General features: G+C 43.4%; 1 protein-coding gene across 6 annotated transcripts in view; it reads left to right on the plus strand.

Annotated features, from left to right (window-relative positions):
- Positions 1–20,709, plus strand: part of LOC106583499 (plasma membrane calcium-transporting ATPase 1) — a 156,675-nt gene that overhangs the window by 44,762 nt on the left and 91,204 nt on the right. For all 6 annotated transcript variants that reach the window (XM_045705779.1, XM_045705778.1, XM_014167745.2 and 3 more), the window contains one exon: positions 7,363–7,857. In XM_045705779.1, coding sequence (XP_045561735.1) covers positions 7,662–7,857 — 196 coding nt within the window. In that variant the 5' untranslated portion in view covers positions 7,363–7,661. The remainder of the gene's footprint in view (positions 1–7,362; positions 7,858–20,709) is intronic.

Below are 20,709 nucleotides of genomic sequence, written 5' to 3' on the forward strand. Positions count from 1 at the left end.
GCTTTTTGCTCTAATAGCCGTAAGCCTATTTGGTCCTGGTGCAGACATAGTTAACACACACACACACACACACACACACACACACACACACACACACACACACAGAGATCTCGCCCGAGGCACAGTGGCCATGAATTTCTTCCGCTGGGCGATAGTAATCAGAATAAAAGCACAGTGCTCGGTCCAGAATGACAAAGTTCATCTATGAATCAGTTGTCTGCATCCCAAATGGTATTATATTCCTTTACAGTGTACTTTTTTGGACTAGGTCCCCATAGGGCTCTGTTCAAAAGTAGTGTACTATATACGGCAAAGGGTGCCATTTGGGACACATATATTGTCATAGGAACAGATGTCTAACCCAGGGTTTTCCATACTTGGTCCTGTAATGTTCAATACTTTCCGAATGCACTGTATGTAGGCTACTGAGCTTGTCTGACGTTTTCAGCACAGCCATTAAAAACTAAGACACACAAATTAATAAAGAGGGAGCAAGAGGCCAATACAGGGGTTCTTCTTTTAAAAGTTTTTAGCTTATGCCGTGATTGTTTGTGGTAGATGGTGGCATATTGTGGTAAATTGCGTCATTCTGGCAACAATTACTGACACTTAAATAACGTGCCATAGAATTCTGCAGCACCCTGCAAGCTGTGCTGCAGTACCCCACAACTTTTAAAGGAAGAACCACTGTATATTCTAAACAGAAGAAAAAAACATTCCCTGGTCGTTCCTCCTCCCGTTGCTCGTTGAGGGTAATAGGCTACGACAGCGGTCAGCAACCTTTACCATTTGGAGTGGCAAGTTATCGTACCATTTCTACTGATCTGCTTGCTGATGATTCATCTACTGACGATTTTCATATGAACATTTTCATGAAACCCGTTTCACTTCAGTTATAATAGTCTTCATATTTCAAAATACATTTGATGTGGTTAATCCAAATTATATCTAAATGATAAAAAAATCTAAAAGTAACTTCTAGTGCCATTATGTAAAAATAGGCTACCTAAAGCCAACAAATAACAACATTGCAGCCAGCAGGTAGAAAATATCCTGATAAAAATGGTAATATCCTATAAATCACATTGGCTATGCATGGCCTCTCTGCAAGGAACTTGAAAAATGTTATCAAGTATTAAACTTGGTCTGGCCTGATGCTCATGCTAGCAAACTTGCAACATTGTTTAAAATATTCTGGTACCTCAGAGTTTCCTGTAGCAGTGAGCTACAGACAGACAGACAGACAGACACAGACACACACAGCCTTAGGCTATTTGCGCAGTCTATTTTATTTTTCAAATAGGTTATGTTGAGAAACTATTGTCATTCTCAATGGATGTAAAAACAGACTTTGTTTACTTGCTGTTTGAAGTGAAGAAAAAAAATACTTTGAGAAGCTCCACAGTGATGTTTAGTGAAGACAATCAAAAATAGCATCAGATCCCCAAATGGGCACATTTCTAAGCCTACATTTGCGTGCAGGCCGGGTAGCCTAGGCCTAGTTCAATGCGATGGGGGAGAAAAAGAGGGCGAGAGAGCGGGGTAAAGGGAGAGTGAGAAAAAGAGAGGGGGAGAAAGTAAGTGAGAATAAGGAAAGGAGAGAGCAGATTGTGTACCTAGTGTAGATGGTCACATGGCCTTATGGTCTCTCTGCATGTTGAGAGAGTGAGCGAGAGAGTCTGACTAACTGCTGCACTCCCTCTCTTTCTACTCTACCTATCTTCCTCTCATTCTATCGTTCTTTCTACTTACTGTATCTACCTCTTGTTTTACCTCATCCCTACCTACCCTTTATATGTCTATCTACTCTACCTTTTTATACTTCTCCTCTATCCCCCTGTTCTATCCTCCTTTCTACTTACTATATGGACCCTCTTTCACTGCTGTGGACCTCTTTCATCTAGCTCCTCTCCCTCTCTATATTCATATCGTTCCTCCTCCTTCACCCCCCTCTCTCTTTTTCTATCCTTCATTTCACTTTCACCCCTCCCTCTCTCTCTCTGTCTCACCCTCTCTTTCCTCCCTACCCCCCTTCCTCTCCCTCTCTTTCTCTCTCTAGTTGTCAAAGTGGGGCTCTTCAGTAGTCTGGCAGTGTATTCTGATTAGAATGTAGTGATAATTACAGTGTAAGAGTGGTGAGTTAAGTGACAACAGGCCCAGTAGCAGAGCAGGGAGGAGAGGTGTGTGAAGTTAATCAAACACCCAGCCACGTTGTTAAAACAGAACATCTTTAAAACACGGGGAAGGTACAGTATAAGGGCTAAAGGAGAGCTTTTACAGGTGTGGCCCTGTAGCCATGTCCCTATGTAGTGTGTCTTTCCCAGCTATTTTAACACTCAGCAACAGGACTTTGGACCACAGGGTGTGGCACTGGCGTGTGTGTGTGTGTGTGTGTGTGTGTGTGTGTGTGTGTGTGTGTGTGTGTGTGCAGAATGTGTGTGTGCAGAATGTGTGTGTGCAGAATGTGTGTGTTGCAGTATAACATGGAGTGTGTTTCCTGTCTCATGCAGGGAGTATATTTCCGCCCTCTGCTCTGTTGTTTGTATGGATGAGGAAGTGGATTTAGTTGGCCACCTGCCTTGTATTTGTACTGCTCTCACTTCCTTCGCTCAGAGGGAATTCCTTAGCTAGTAGTAGATAGACACACTCAGCCTGTTCTCTGGCTATTCAATAATCTGCTCTCTCTCTCTCATATCCATCTACTTCTAGAAACTAAGGTATGATTTCCGCTCTCTCTCTCTCCCTCCATTTCAATTTAAGGGGCTTTATTGGCATGGAAAACATATACATTTACATTGCCAAAGCAAGTGAAATAGATAATAAACAAAAGTGACATAAACAATACATGTACTCACAAAAGTTCCAAAAGAATAAAGACATTTCAAATGTGATATGTCTATATACAGTGTTGTAATGATGTGCAAAATAGTTAAAGTACAAAAGGGAAAATAAATAAACAATAAATATAGGTTATATTTACAATGGTGTTTGTTCTTCACTGGTTGCCCTTTTCTTGTGGCAACAGTTCGCAAATCTTGCAAACTGTGGTATTTCACCCAATAGATATGGGAGTTTATCAAAATTGGATTTGTTTTCAAGTTCTTTGTGGGTCTGTGTAATCTGAGGGAAATATATGTCTCTAATATGGTCATACATTGGGCAGGAGGTTAGGAAGTACAGCTCAGTTTCCACCTCATTTTGTGGGCAGAGTGCACAAAGCCTGTCTTCTCTTGAGAGCCAGGTCTGCCTTCAGTGGCATCTCTCAATAGCAAGGCTATGTTCACTGAGTCTGTACATAGTCAAAGATTTCCTTAATTTTGGGTCAGTCACAGTGGTCAGGTATTCTGCCATTGTGTACTCTCTGTTTTGGGCCTCTCGCGGTCTCTGTCTCTCTCCCCCTCCCTGTTCTCTACTTTCTCCTCTCTTTTCCATCGCTGTGCCATAGGCTATAGTTTGTATGTATTGAATCAGGTCATGTTACTACTAGAACAGTGAGTGTTCTTCAGGGAATCTAGTGCTCCATAAAAAGCAACCGTATAGTACTGCAGAATGTTTCACAAAGGTACACAATAAGTCCGTCAGTAAATGCTCCGGCGCTTAGGCTCATTTCACTAATGAAATGACTATATTGGTAAATTAGCGTGCCAGTTGATTAGCTTGGCTTAATGAGCAGCTAGATCCTCGTCCATCGATGCCAATAAACATTGCTTCTCCTCATAGAGATGTGTCACCACTCTGCGGTGGTGTTGTTGTTCTCTCCGGTGATGGATAAAGGATAGTTAATGTGGTTTATACCAACGTGACAGTGAGAAACATGAGGAAGTCGATAAAAGTCATGGTTACAGCTGTCTTTCAGACTGCGTTTTCAAGCCAACATTACCTAAGTACTGTAGAGAGGAAGATGGATGGATGGATGGATGGATGGATGGATGGAGAGGAAGCTGGATGGATGGATGGATAGATGGAGAGGGATGGATGGAGAGGAAGAGGGATGGATGGATGGAGAGAAGGGTACAGAGGGAGAGGGCGAGAGTAATACACAGAAAGAGAGAGAAATGGAAACATATAGAAGAAATGGAGATAGGCCAGTGACTAGGGGACATATTGTAGTGTACTGTATGCTGTCTAAAAGCTCTGCTTGGGCCCTTTACTAATATTGGGAAGCCATTTAGTGGCCTCTAGGCGACTGCTGACATTTCCCAAGTCAATAGATTTTGTTTGGAAACAGTGCAGAGCATGCTCATGTGGCATTTACTCACTGTGACATTTACACACACACACACACACACACACACACACACACACACACACACACACACACACACAACACACACACACACACACACACACACACACACAACTAGTTACATCAGGCTAGTACATTTGTAGACCAGATCAGCGATTCCTCTTTTGGCCAGAAGCATTGCTGACAATACCACCATGGAAACTTTAGAGGCAAGGTTGCTTCCCCTCTGTGGAAACACACACACACACACACACACACACACACACACACACACACAGAGGAACACACACTTTATTGGAGAGCAGTATAGATGGGCATCACATGAGGTTGGTGGCATCTTAATTAGGGAGGACAGGCTCGTGGTAAAGGCTGGAGCGGAATCGGTGGAACGGTGTCATACATTAACACATGGTTCCATTTGCTCCATTCTGGCCATTATTTCAAACCGTCCTCCCATCAGCAGCCTCCTGTCTTGGGCATTCAGTTTGAGTGGTAAGCAGTATATAGATTGGGGTTGGTTCATTCTAAGTGAGGAGCAGTAAATGATCATGATGGCTGTTCTCTGACCAGCTGGTTCAGTGAAAGGCCTGAGGAGACAGTGCTTTTCCAGGTCAGCTAGTCATGGTGGCTTGGCTACGCTGGCTCAGTTGTTGTCAGGAAGAGGTTAAATTAGTGTAATTGGTCTGACTCTGGTGTTCTATGTTCCAGAGAAGAGGATTTTAATCCAATCTAAGTGTTTTCAATTGTTAAATTCTTGGTCATTTAGCAGACAGTCTTATCCAGAGCAACTTACAGGAGCAATTGCTTAAGGGCATATCGACAGATTTTTCACCTAGTCGGCTCTGAGATTCGAACCAGCAGCCTTTTGGTTACTGGCCCAACGTTCTTCACTGCGAGGCTACCATCACTGTACACTGCAACTAGATTATATATACAAAGTATGTGGACACCCCATTAAATTGCTGTTTCTGACTGGTTTATAAAATCGAGCACACAGCCATGTAATCTCCATAGGAAAACTTTAGCAGTAGAATGGCCCGTACTGAAGAGCTCAGTGACTTTCAACGTGGCACTGTCATAGGATGGCACCTTCCAACAAGTCAGGTCATAACATTTCTGCCCTTCTAGATCTGCCCCAGGCAACTGTAAGTGCTGTTATTGTGAAGTGGAAACATCTAGGAGCAACAACGGCTCAGCCGCGAAGTGGTAGGCCACACAAGCTCACAGAATGGGACCACAGAGTGCTGAAGCACGTAGCGTTGCAATACTCACTGCTGAGTTCCAAACTGCATCTGGAAGCAATGTCAGCACAAGATCTGCTCGTCAAGAAGTTCATGAAATGGATTTCCATGGCCGAGCAGCCGCACACAAGCCTAAGATCACCATGCGCAATGCCAAGCGTCGACTTGAGTGGTGTAAAGCTCGCCGCCATTGGAATCTGGAGCAGTGGAAACTCGTTCTCTGGAGTGATGAATCACGCTTCAGTCCGATGGACAAATCTGGGTTTGGCAGATGCCTGGAGAACGCTACCTGCCCCAATGCATAGTGCCAACTGTAGAGTTTGGTGGAGGAGGAATAATGGTGTGGGGCTGTTTTTCATGGTTCGGGCTAGGCCCCTTAGTCCCAGTGAAGAGTGATATTTACGCTACAGCATACAATGACATTGTACGCGATTCTGCGCATCCAACTTTGTGGCAACAGTTTGGGGAAGGCATTTTCCTGTTTCAGCATGACAATGCCCCCGTGCACAAAGCGAGGTCCATACAGAAATGTTATTTTGAGATTGGTGTGGAAGAACTTGACTGGCCTGCACAGAGCCCTGACCTCAGCCCCATCAAAATACCTTTGGGATGAATTGGAACACCGACTGCGAGTCAGGCCTAATCACCCAACATCAGTGTCCGACCTCACTAATGCTCTTGCTGCTGGATTGAAGCAAGTCCCCACAGCAATGTTCCAACATCTAGTGGAATGCTTTCCCAGAAGAGTGGAGGCTGTTATAGCAGCACAGGGGGGACCAACTCTATGTTAATGGCATGAGATGTTCGACGAGTAGGTGTCCACATACTTTTGGTCATGTAGTGTAAATCTGCAACCCTGTCTATGTGACTAAATAAAAATCTAATCATACACCACTTGCCTATATAAAATATCCGCTTCTGGCTAATTGTACAGTAGTACCGTAGTACAGTGTGTGTGTGTGTGTGTGTGGATGTGTGTGTATTCCCAGCCTGTGTGACAGAGAATGTGAATCCGGAGAGTCACACTCTGACACATCAGCTCTGATCACATAAGCACACATCAAAGGCTGACCTCCATTTGTGGTGTTTAGTGTGTCATGGAGACCCAGTGGAGTGTGACACACACACACACACACACACACACACACACACACACACACACACACACACTGGGACACACACGCACACCGGCCCAGAGGAGCGGTCCAGAGCGCTATCTCACATTAGCATAGTATCCTCTTGCCGACACACAGTGCTGTATTAAAACCTGCTATGTTAGACTCTAATACCTCCCATGCAATACCACCTATTATAGCTTCTCTCAACAGGTACACACTACTGATAACTAATCTCTATACCACTGGATCCTGTTGTCCTAGAACCAGGTTGCTATGGTGATTCCCATGGTATCTTTATCCATATAGGGTAAAAGCAGTCACTTTGGGACAGGCAGTTGGATAGACTGAAAGCCTGTTAATCTTATACAAACAGAAGGGCCGTGGGTGTCATGGGAGAGTCATATCCTAAATACTATATATGTCTGACTGTATGTCCTTAGACTTTGTTTAACTTCAATGCAAAGCATGGCTGTCCTCATGTTCTTTTACAAGAATCAGCTATTATCCGACTTGAGATCTGTGCTTTTGTATTGTCTTTTATTGTTCGTTTTCTCTTCTTTTTTCTCCTTTCCTGCCCTCCACAGAGAATAGTGACCTTGTTGTTCTAACAGGTCATTCCCCAAACCAAACCTCAATTACTTAAATTCGCTCTCATCAGTGTCCCCTCACATTTATTTGAAAACAATGGTCATTTCATTTTACGACTTTTGCAATGTTTAAAAAAAAAAATATGTTTTCTTGTCTCTTTCTCCTGCAGTTTCGTGCAACAGAAGAAGTGGTCAACGGATCATGTCTCCACTGTTACGTGGAAACTAATGCACTTCCGGGTCCAGATACTTGTCCACTGACCCCACACACTACAATACCCACGATTCCTGTCTGCAAAAAAGTAAGGACTTAGGTGTTGAAGCCCTTAGGTGACTTGGACTTCCTTGTTTTACTATTGAACTATTTCAGCACCACTAGCCAGTTCTTAGTTTACAACAGTGATCTTAGAGGGACTGTAGAGGTACTGAGATACAGTCATAGAGAAAAACAAAGAACAACGGAAACAAAATGGCCAACAACACGGCGGACCACCCCTCGGGGAACTCTGTTGCCGATGGCAACCAAGAAGGGGACTTTGGCATCACGGTGATGGATCTCCGGGACCTGATGGAGCTGAGGAGCGGAGAGGCCGTCACCAAGATAGCCGACTCCTACGGAGACGTGCAAGGGCTCTGCCGCAGGCTCAAGACATCACCCATCGAGGGTAAGAGACGTAATACACACACACACACTACGGTATCACCACCATTAACCCTGCTGAGTGTTTGTCATGATTATGTCATCGTATAGCTGACCTGTATTGAGCCAGAGTTAGCCTGCTGGTTGTGGGTTGTGCAAAACAATAGATTCCCAGGGCTAAACCACTCTGACAAGACATGGCTGATTGAATCAGTGTGAGCAGCAGAGACATTCAGCCAGAGGGTGAAGGGTTAATTACGGGGGTTAAGTGATGCTGTGTGTCTCTTTCTGTAGGAGGAGAGACCCCTGACCGCACAGCAACTTAACTATCAGGGGCGTCTCAGAGTGGTAACTGATTTTTAGAACCAGTTATGCCTTTTAGATCACAATGAATAAGACTACATGGACAGGGGAGACCTGATCCTAGATCAGCACTCATATTCTGAGACGCTTGTTTAATATGGCCCCAGATACTGTACCATACAGGCTGAAGTACACTACATTACCAAAAGTATGTGGACGCCTGCTCATTAAACATCTCCTTCCAAAATCATGGGCATTAATATGGAGTTTTTCCCCCCTTTTGCTGCTATAACAGCCTCCACTTTTTTGGGAAGAGATGTTGGAACATTGCTGCGGGAACATGCTTCCATTCAGCTACGAGCATCAGGGAGGTCGGGCGCTGATGTTGGGCAATTAGACCTGGCTCGCAGTCGGCATTCCAAATCATCTGAAAGGTGTTTGAAGGGGTTGAGGTCCGGGTTCTCTACCGGCCAGTCAAGTTCTTACACACTGATCTCGACAAACCATTTCTGTATGGATCTCGCTTTGTGCACGGGGGCATTGTCTTGCTGAAACAGGAAAGGGCCTTCCCCAAACTGTTGCCACAAAGTTGGAAGCACAGAATCATCTAGAATGTCATTGTATTCTATAGCGTTAATATTTCCCTTCACTGGAACTAAGGGGCCTAGCGCGAACCATACAAAACAGACCCTGACAATTATTCCGACTCCACCAAACTTTACCGTTGGCACTATGCATTGAGGCAGGTAGTGTTCTCCTGGTATCCCCCAAACCCAGATGGTTAAGTTGATTCATCACTCCAGAGAATGCGTTTCCACTGCTCCGGAGTCCAACAGCGGCGAGCTCTACACCACTCCAGCCGACACTTGGTATTGCTCATGGTGATCTTAGGCTTGTGTGCGGCTGCTCAGCTATGGAAAACCATTTCATGAAGCTTCTGGCAAACAGTTCTTGTCCTGATGTTGCTTCGAGACAGTTTGGAACTACGTAGTGAGTGTTGCAACCAGGGACAGGAGATGTTTATGTGCTACACACTTCAGCACTCTGCGGTCCCGTTCTGTGAGCTTGTGTGGCCTACCATTTCGCGGCTGAGCCATTGTTGCTCCTAGACGTTTCTGCTTCACAATAACAGCACTTACAGTTGACTGGGGCAGCTCTAGCAGGGCAGAAATTTGAAGAACTGACTTGTTGGAAAGGTGGCATCCTATGACGGTGCCACGTTGAAAGTATGGGCCATTCTACTGCCAGTGTTTGTCTATGGAGATTGCATGGTTGTGTGCTTGATTTTATACACCTTTAAGCAACTTGTGTGGCTGAAATAGCCGAAAACCGAATTTGAAGACGTGTCCACATGATTTTGTATATATAGTGTATATAATATAGCTACTGTATAATATACAGTTGAAGTCGGAAGTTTACATACACTTAGGTTGGAGTCATTAAAACTCGTTTTTCAACCACTCCGCAAATTTCTTGTTAACAAACTGTACTTTTTACAAGTTGGTTAGGACATCTACTTTATGCATGACACAAGTAATTTTTCCAACAATTGTTTATAGACAGATTATTTCACTTATAATTAATTCATTGTATCACAATTCCAGTGGGTCAGAAGTTTACATACACTGAGTTGACTGTGCCTTTAATCAGCTTGGAAAATTCCAGAAAATGATGTCATGGCTTTAGAAGCTTCTGATAGGCTAATTGACATCATTTGAGTCAATTGGAGGTGTACCTGTGGATGTATTTCAAGGCCTACCTTCAAACTCAGTGCCTCTTTGCTTGACATCATGGGAAAATCAAAAGAAATCAGCCAATACCTCAGAAAACAATTGTAGACCTCCACAAGTCTGGTTCATCCTTGGGAGCAATTTCCAAACGCCTGAAGGTACCACGTTCATCTGTACAAACAATAGTACGCAAGTATAAACACGATGGGGCCATGCAGCCGTCATACGGCTCAGGAAGAAGACGCATTCTGTCTCCTAGAGATGAACGTACTTTGGTGCGAAAAGTGCAAATCAATCCCAGAACAACAGCAAAGGACCTTGTGAAGATGCTGGCGGAAAGAGGTACAAAAGTATCTATATCCACAGTAAAACGAGTCCTATATCGACATAACCTGAAAGGCCGCTCAGCAAGGAAGAAGCCTCTGCTCCAAAACCACCATAAAAAAGCGAGACTACGGTTTGCAACTGCACATGGAAACAAAGATCATACTTTTTGGAGAAATGTCCTCTGGTCTGATGAAACAAAATGGCCATAATGGCCATAAAGACCATCGTTATGTTTGGAGGAAAAAGGGAGAGACTTGCAAGCCGAAGAACACCATCCCAACCGTGAAGCACGGGGGTGGCAGCATCATGTTGTGGGGTGCTTTGCTGCAGGAGGGGCTGGTGCAATTCACAAAATAGATGGATTCATGAGGGAGGAAAATTATGTGGATATATTGAAGCAACATCTCAAGACATCAGTCAGGAAGTTAAAGCTTGGTCGCAAATGGGTCTTCCAAATGGACAATGACCCCAAGCATACTTCCAAAGGTGTGGCAAAATGGCTTAAGGACAACAAAGTCAAGGTATTGGGGTGGTCAACACAAAGCCCTGACCTCAATCACATAGAACATTTGTGGGCAGTGTCAGAAGTTCACCTAGGGGGTCTTGATAGGGGCTGTACCAAATGTTTGATGTATGATAATAATTAATTATGCTTATGTTGTATTAATAGAAGGGGAGGGGTTATAAGACCCCGCCCTCCTTACATTTATAGGGTCCTAGACTACAAATTAACAATATATATTCATTATAGAGGTTTATTATTGTTCCACAGTCGTTTTCTAGTCTCTCTGCCTCTTATAAAGAAAATGTCTGAGAAATGTGTGAGTTCAGGGTATCTGTGAGAAGAGCCTAAAAGATAAAAGAGATGCAGAGACACAGAACTCCCCAAGGAGTGTAAGAGATAAGAGACTAGTCAGACATTGCACTATAAATCAAATTGGGGAGTGGACATTTACTGCTAAGCTTTTACATAACACTGAAACTCTATGTTTGTGTAGCTGTGGATGCATGGGCTTGGTCTCATGAGTAGAAGGTAATGACGTAGGCAGTGACATCACTAAGGCTGGACTTCGGGTTTAATAAAATAACTTGGACCCTTGACTATTTTGCAGAACTTACTCGGAAACATGCGTTATGTTCCTGTTGTCCACTTCTGTCTGCAATTGCATTAATCAAGGTTTTTGGGTGATTTAATTAAAGATATTGTCATAATGCTAATTTCACCAATGAGCCAATGATTGACAAGGAACAAGAACAACCCCAACAGCAGAACTGAAAAAGCGTGTGTGAGCAAGTAGGCCTACAAACCTGACTCAGTTACACCAGCTCTGTCAGGTGGAATGGGCCGAAATTCACCCAACTTATTGTGGGAAGCTTGTGGAAGGCTACCCAAAACGTTTGGCCCAAGTTCAACAATTTAAAGGAAATGTTACCAAATACTAATTGAGTGTGTGTGTAAACTTATGACCCACTGGGAATGTGATGAAAGAAATAAAAGCTGAAATAAATCATTCTCTCTACTATTATTCTGACATTTCACATTCTTAAAATAAAGTGGTGATCCTAACTGACCAAAGACAGGGACATTTTTACTAGGATTAAATGTCAGGAATTGTGAAAAACTGAGGTTAAATGTATTTGGCTAAGGTGTATGTAAACTTCCGACTTCAACTGTAGGCTAGTATGGACAGTGCAAGTTCAATGACCTGGTAATGCTATGCATTTAAACCAATACAGTATCTATTTCACTATACAGGCACTCAAGCAATCCTTTAGATAGTGATCTACTCCCTACTGCTAATGAGTTTGACACTGTTTACTAACCAGGCCTTGAAACCATCCCTTGAGATTATCTTTCATCATCAACAACTCTGGGCCACGCACTCTGATTATCATCAGCACTTTTACTATGGAATCACATGCACAGACACACGCAAACACACATGATTGGAATCACTCACCGAAGATTAATCACATGATATCTAAGAACTCATCAACGACATGTCCTCACGTTGAGAGTAGAAAATGTCCACTGCTCTCGGTCTGTCACTCTCTCTACTTCCCTCTTCTCCCTTCATCCCTCCCCCTCTCTCTTTCTCGAAAGCCGCCCTCCTTGCTTCTGCTGTTCATTCCTGGATTGAAATTAGTTCCACACCGTAGCCCTAATGACTTCATAGATCATTGCTCTATTCCATTTAGTAATCAAGGGACAGCTGTAGCACTTTCCTCCACTCAAGAAATTACTCTTTTTAATGAAGGAAGCCTAATTATGTTTTTAGTGGACAGAAGGGTGGGTAGAGAAAACAATAATAATATTGAAGTAAGGAGTGAATTCACTCCTTTTTTCGATGCTCAAACACACAACGAGAAGCTGGTTAATTTCAGTGGAAAACAAGAGGTTTTCTGACAGTTGTTTTGTAAGTAAAGGGGACTCTTAAGCCTGGCTTCTATCTCATATGCCTGTTTTGTCGTTTGAGTGAAATAGCTGTTGTCGATTTTGAACTTGTCATAATGCTCCTATTTAGAGCATGCATTCACTTTTTCTTTCACCAGACAACAATGGGCCGCTCCGCTCAAATTACTTGTCTTGGATTCTTGGAAACTGATTTGTTCTCTAGTTCATTCTGATTCCCTCGCAGACAAAGTTGTACTCCAGTCATTTGTAATGCTGGCTGCGTGAGTAAGTATTCCATCCTCCAATGGTTTCTCTGGTAATGACATCACTCTCTGGCCTCAGCCCAGTGCATATTACAGGTAATAGCTTTATCACTCTGTACTGCTTCTGTACCCAATATTGTAGCAGAACACTTCCTTATTTTAAATGGTTGGCTAAATATCTAACATAAATGATTTACACAGATACAGTAGTTTTTTTTATTAAATTTTTTATTTTCACCTTTATTTAACCAGGTAGGCTAGTTGAGAACAAGTTCTCATTTGCAACCGCGACCTGGCCAAGATAAAGCATAGCAATTCGACACATACAACAACACAGAGTTACACATGGAATAAACAAAACATAGTCAATAATACAGTAGAACAAAAGAAAAAAAAGTCTATATACAGTGAGTGCAAATGAGGCAAGTTAAGGCAATAAATAGGCCATGGTGGCGAAGTAATTACAATATAGCAATTAAACACTGGAATGGTAGATGTACAGAAGATGAATGTGCAAGTAGAGATACTGGGGTGCAAAGGAGCAAGATAAATAAATAAATACAGTATGGGGATGGGGTAGGTAGATAGCCCATCTGTAAACAGCCCATCTATCTACAGTTGCAGTGATCTGTGAGCTGCATTGTCCAGATTTTTCAGCTTTTCAGAACATCAGCTATCTGGATTTGGGTGAAGGTGAAATGTTGGGGGCTTTGGTGGGTTGCTGTGGAGGGTGCCGGGCAGTTGACCGGGGTAGGGGTAGCCAGGTGGAAACCATGGCCAGCCGTAGAGAAATGCTTATTGAAATTCTCAATTATAGTGGATTTATCGTTGGTAGCTGGGAGGAGGTGCTCTTATTCTCCATGGACTTTACAGTGTCCCAGAACTTTGAGTTAGTACTACAGGATGCAAATTTCTGTTTGAAAAATCTATCCTTAGCTTTTCTAACTGCCTGTGTATATTTTTTCCTAACTTTCCTGAAAAGTTGCATATCACAGGGGCTATTCGATGCTAATGCAGAATGCCACAGGATGTATTTGTGCTGGTCAAGGGCAGACAGGTCTGGAGTGAAACAAGGACTATATCTATTCCTAGTTCTACATTTTTTGAGTGGGGCATGCTTATTTAAGATGGTGAGGAAGGCACTTTTAAAGAATAGCCAGGCATCATCTACTGACGGGATGAGTTAAATGTCATTCCAGTATACCCCGGCCAGGTCGATTAGAAAGGCCTGCTCGCAGAAGTGTTTTAGGGAGCGTTTGACAGGGATGAGGGGTGGTCGTTTGGTCGCAGACCCATTGTGGATGCATGCAATGAGGCAGTGATCGCTGAGATCTTGATTGAAAACAGTGTATTTGGAGGGCGAGTTAGTTAGGATGACATCTATGAGGATGCCCGTGTTTACGGATTTGGGGTTGTACCTGGTAGGTTCATTGATAATTTGTGTGAGATTGAGGGCATCAAGCTTAGATTGTAGGATGGCCGGGGTGTTAAGCATGTCCCAGTTTAGGTCACCTAGTAGCACGAGCTCAGAAGATAGATGGGGGGCAATCAATTCACATATGGTATCGAGGGCACAGCTGGGGGCAAAGGGAGGTCTATAGCAAGCGGCAACAGTGAGAGACTTGTTTCTGGAAAGGTACATTTTTAGAAGTAGAAGCTCGAATTGTTTGGGTACAGACTTGGATAGTAATACAGAACTCTACAGGCTATCTTTGCAGTAGATTGCAACACCGCCCCCTTTGGCAGTTCTATCTTGGCGGAAAATGTTATAGTTAGCGATGGAGATTTCAGGGTTTTTTGGTGGTTTTCCTAAGCCAGGATTCAGACACGGCTAAGACATCCGGGTTGGCAGAGTGTGCTAAAGTATTGAGTAAAACAAACTTAGGGAGTAGGCTTCTAATGTTAACATGTATGAAACCAAGGCTTTTACGGTTACAGAAGTCAACAAATGAGAGCACCTGGGGAGTGGGAGTGGAGCTAGGCACTGCAGGACCTGGATTAACCTCCACATCACCAGAGGAACAGAGGAGAAGTAGGATAAGGGTACGGCTAAAGGCTATACGAACTGGCCGTCTAGCACGTTCGGAACAGAGATTAAAAGGAGCAGGTTTCTGGGCACGATAGCATAGATTCGAGGCATAGTGTACAGACAAAGGTAAGGTAGGATGTGAATACATTGGAGGTAAACCTAGGCATTGAGTAATGATGAGAGAAATATAGTCTCTAGAGACGTTTAAACCAGGTGATGTCATTGCAAATGTAGGAGGTGGAACAACATGGTTGGTTAAGGCATATTGAGCAGGGCTAGAGGCTCTACAGTGAAATAAGACAGTAATCACTAACCAGGACAGTAATGGACGAGGCATATTGATATTAGAGAGAGGCATGTGTAGCCAAGTGAACATATGGGTCTAGTGAGTGGTTGGGCTGACTGGGGACACAGCGATTCAGACAGTTAGCAGGCTGATGCTAACAAGCTAACAGTTAGTAGGCCGGGGCTAAACAAGCTAGCAGTTAGCAGACTGGGGCTGGCAAGCTAGCAATTACCAGACTGGGTTAGCAAGCAAGCAGTTGGCAGACCGGGGCTAGCAGTTAGCAGACCGGGGCAGGCAAGCTAGCATTTAGCAGACCGGGGCAAGCAAGCTAGCCGTTGGGGGACGTCGCGATGGGGGTAAGTCTGTTTTTGCCTCTTCGTACGGTGACGTCGATAGACCAGTTGTGGAATTAGTAGGATTCCAAGTAGCTCTAGGTAGCTAGTAGGCCGCGGTTAGCAGAATGTGCCTTCAGCGGACGTCGCGCCTGAGGGGCCTGTTGGAATCCTCAGATTATGTCGGTATTCCAGTTGTAGAGGATCGGCGGGGTTCCGTGCCCCGTACCGGCAGTAGAAGGGGTCACGATATTGTAGCCCAGGAGTGGGCTTCGGTGGTAGCACAGGAGCCCTGGCCGGGCTAGCGTCAGGCTAATTGGTGCTTGCTCCAGGATGGAAACGCTAGCCAGGAGTAGTCACCCGGGATTTCGGTTAGCTAGTTGCAAAGATCCAGATGAAAATGTTCAGAGTTTGCGGTAGGAATCCGGGGATATGGGGAAAAACAATAATAAATAATAATAGGTCCGTTATGCTCTGGTTTGAGTCACGTTGTTCGAACTGGCGAGAGCTTTCCAAGCTAAAAGTTAGCTGATGACCGCTAGCAATGGTTTGCTGACTGATAGCTGGTAGGTAGTTAGCTGGCTAGCTTCAGTTGAGGGATTCCAGATCCGAAGTAAATAGAAATACTTTAGAGAAAAAAAACTGATCCACGCCACATTGGGGGAGGCGGGTTGCAGGAGAGTATTTAGAAGTTGAGGTTTAGGAAAATATTTAAAAAAGATATGTGAAGAAAAAGATGTAAAAAGATATATACAAGGGACACGACAGGACAAAGACGTCTGACTGCTACGCCATCTTGGATTCTAAGCTCTAGTGAGTAATCTATGTCAGCTCTCAAGATCAGGCTGGCTTGCAAGGTTACCATAGTAGTGTACTATATAGGTTACCATAGTAGTGTAATATATAGGATACCATATTGGTGTACTATATAGGTTACCATAGTAGTGTAATATATATGTTACCATAGTAGTGTACTACATAGTGAAATATGGTGCCATTTGGGATACAGGCAATGTTTTTCAGACTAGTAGCACACTGATGCAGTAGAGTCATCATATCAGCCAGGAGAAATGTGGTTGTTCATTTCCTAGAGCTAGATCTAGTTGTTTTATCTCTATGGTTCATTACTCTGTGGTGCAGGCTCTTAGTGGTGCAGGCTCTTAGTGGTGTGTTAGTGAGGAGGGAATATGAGTATTAACCTCCACCTTAACAACACTTTACCACCCCCATTAACATTAATGCACACCAGCACTACTATACAGAAAGGAGATGCACTTTGCACTACACACAGAGAGATCCCCCCACATGCACGCGCACACACACACACACACACACACACACACACACACACACACACACACACACGCACACACAATCCTTTTCTCACAAACAGCAGCTAATGATGCACAATCACTCTCTCAGCATTGCCATAAATTGTAGTTCTATCTGACTGCTCTGCTGTGTTCCAGCGTTGTGCTGTTTGCACCAGAGACACTTTTGCTAATGTTTACTGATTAATCAGTCTGCTGCTGGGCCTGCCTGGCTGTCTGCCTGCCTGGCTGTCTGCCTGCCTGGCTGCTTCTAGAGGGCAAACACTGATTGTCCTTTCTTTTGGAAAACACAAAGCAATACTTCTGCTGCTGCTGTTTTTCAGTCCCACCTATAGTAGGTCTATGAAATAGGAATAGCAAAATCAAATCACATCTTATATATTATTTAGCAGATGTTATTGCGGGTGCAACAAAATGCTTATGTTCCTAGCTCCAACAGTGCAGTAATACACGCAAATCTAAAAAGTAAAAGAATGAAATGAAGAAGTATATAAATATTAGGAGGAGCAATGTCGGAGTCCGGAGTGTAAGTGCGTGTAGATGGGATATTATGGACAGTATATATTGTATATCTGTAGAATACTTAGGATAGAATAGTATATACACAGCCATAGTTGAATACATTTACATTTTAGTCATTTAGCAGACGCTCTTATCCAGAGCGACTTACAGTAGTGAATTCATACATTTCATTTCATGCATTTTTTTGTTGTTGTACTGGCTCCCCGTGGGAATCGAACCCACAACCCTGGCGTTGCACACACCATGCTGGCGTTGCAAACACCATGCTCTACCAACTGAGCCACCAATAGGATGGCATTGACTAGAATACAGTATATACGGTACCAGTCAGAAGTTTGGAGACACCGACTCATTCAAGGGTTTTTCTTTATTTTTACTATTTTCTACATTGTAGAATAAAAGTGAAGACATCAAAACGATGAAATAACACATATGGAATCATGTAGTAACCAACAAAGTGTTAAACCGATTTTACATTCTTCAAAGTAGCCTCCCTTTGCCTTGATGACAGTTTGCACACTCTTGGCATTCTCTCAACCAGCTTCATGAGGTAGTCACCTGGAATGCATTTCAATGAACATGTGTGCCATGTTAAAAGTTAATTTGTAGAGTTTCTTCCTTCTTAATGCATTTGAGCCAATCCGTTGTGTTGTGACAAGAAGAAGAGACTTGCTGGGCCAAAAAACACGAGCAATGGATATTAGACCGGTGGAAATCTGTCCTTTCGTCTGAGTCCAAATCTAAGATTTTTGGTTCCAACCGCCGTGTCTTTTTGAGACACAGAGTAGGTGAACGGATGATCTCCGGATGTGTGGTTCTCACCGTGAAGCATGGAGGAGGAGGTATGATGGTGTGGGGGTCCTTTGCTGGTGACACTGTCAGTGATTTATTTAGAATTCAAGCCACACTTAACCATCATGGCTACCACAGCATTCTGCAGCAATATGCCATCCCATCTGGTTTGCGTTTAGTGGGACTATCATTTGTTTTTCAACAAGACAATGACCCAACACACCTCCAGGCTGTGTAAGGGCTATTTGACCAAGAAGGAGAGTGATGGAGTGCTGCATCAGATGACCTGGCCTCCACATTCACCCGACCTCAACCTAATCGAGATGGTTTGGGATGAGTTGGACTGCAGAGTGAAGGAAAAGCAGCCAACAAGTGCTCAGCAGATGTGGGAACTCCTTCAAGACTGTTGTAAAAGCATTCCGGGTGAAGCTGGTTGAGAGAATGTGTGCAAAGTTGTCAGCAAGGCAAAGGGTGGCTACTCTGAAGAATCTGAAATATATTTTGATTTGTTTAACACTTTTTATGTTTACTACTGTACATGATTCCATATGTGTTATTTCATAGCTTTGATGTCCTCACTATTATTATACAACGTAGAAAATAGTAAAAAGAAAGAAAATACCTGGAATGAGTAGGTCTGTCCAAACCTTCGACTGGTACTGTACATATGAAATGGGTAAAACAGTATGTAAACATTATTAAAGTGACATGTCTATGTACATAGGGCAGCAGCCTCTAAGGTGCAGGGTTGAGTAACCGGGTGGTGGCTGTCTAGTGACAATGGCTAAGTTCAGGGCTGGGTACTGGTTGGAAGGTCGGCTAGTGATGGTTATTTAACAGTCTGATAGCCTCGAGATGGAAGCTGTTTTTCATTCTCTCTGTCCCAGATCTAATGCACCTGTACAGACCTCGCCTTCTGGATGATAGTGGGGTGAACAAGCCATTGCTCGGGTGCTGTATGTGTACTGGAGGGCAGACAGTGAGCGCCCGGTGATGCATTGGGCAGAACGCACCACCCTCAGGAGAGCCCTGCGGTTGCGGACGGTGCAGTTGTTGCACCAGGGTATCGAGCATGGGCACTCTATAACAACTTACGTAGGAAAGGCTTACACAGAATTACAACATTACACATTATTATTTTCAGCAAAAGGGAGAAATTTACGACAATCCAGCAAAGTAAAGAAAAAACTGGAAGGTATTATTACCTAGGAGATTAGCCTGGTTAAATGTGTGTGAACACGGCTTAGTTCTCCTGTGGAGGCTGTAAGAATGGAGTGACATATATGTGACACAGTCAGAGGAGCGAGTCATTGCTGTGCCTCGAGCCAACAAACGGGCCAGCCTCATTGGCCCAGGATTTCCCTGTTCAGGGGGTGTGGTCGAATGAAGCAGCTGCTCAGCCATGCTGCCAGCCCACATGGCAGGAACAGAGATGGGTTAGAGCAATGCACTAGACTGCCTTTAAGATGATACACAAAGCAGGAAAACCAGAAGGGTGTCACCTCATGTATTTTTGAGTGCTGTAGTGATGAGATTTACTGAGAATAAATGATGATTTGACTAGGCTTAGTTTGACGTTCTTAGTCTGATGTTAAAGACCAATGATACTTAACCAAGACTGATTATGTTATTCTACTCTACTGTAAGTTCTTCTGACATGGACTGGGGTTTATCCACTGTTACCTCTTGAGGGATGAATAAAGTGTTATTGAGCGAGATGGAGTTCAGTTCTGGAGAGTGTTGCTGAGAGGCGATGGAGAGTTTGTGGTATAGGGAGATTAGTTGTTTTGGGTTGTTTTTAAGTAGATCACTCATTGTGACATTGGACAGGTACATTGGATAAGGGGACATAATTAGGGTAGATTAGTCTGTGTGTGTCAGAGTAAATATATCTGGTCTCTAGCCTATTCTAAATTAATGTGGAATGGACAGACCACATGATAGACGATCACTGCATTATCCCTCTGCTGGAGACAGCCAAATCAAATTGTATTTGTCACGTGCACTGAATACAACAGGTGTAGACCTTACCGTGAAATGCTTACCTACAAGCCCTTAACCAACAATGCAGTTCAATAAATATAATGAAGAAAATATTGACTAAATAAAGTAAAATATAAAATAAAAAGTAACACAATAAAATAACAATACTGAGGCTATATACAGGGGGTTCTGGTACTGAGTCAATGTGCGGGGATAGAGGTTAGTTGAGTAATTTGTACATGTAAGTAGGGGTAAAGTGACTAAGATAATAAACAGTGAGTAGCAGCAGTGTAAAATCGAAGGGGGTTGGGTGTCAATGTAAATAGTCCATCTTAGTTAGTTTGGTAATATATTCTGGTAAAATGGACAAATAAAACAAGCACACTGTTATTTTTCTGCAGACACCTGTAGAGTGCATTTGTTCAACACTTTGGGCTAGACCTAGGACGATAAACAGAAAATGATCTTCATCAACCATACTGATCACTTCTCACAGGCATTTTGCTGATATCGTTCATTACGATCAGTAGCCTATACTTGAGAAATGTGAAGTTTGAAATGAAATATGTTTGCTAATATGGGAG

Source organism: Salmo salar, chromosome ssa22 (assembly GCF_905237065.1).
Source record: "Salmo salar chromosome ssa22, Ssal_v3.1, whole genome shotgun sequence".
Classification (NCBI taxonomy): domain Eukaryota; kingdom Metazoa; phylum Chordata; class Actinopteri; order Salmoniformes; family Salmonidae; genus Salmo; species Salmo salar.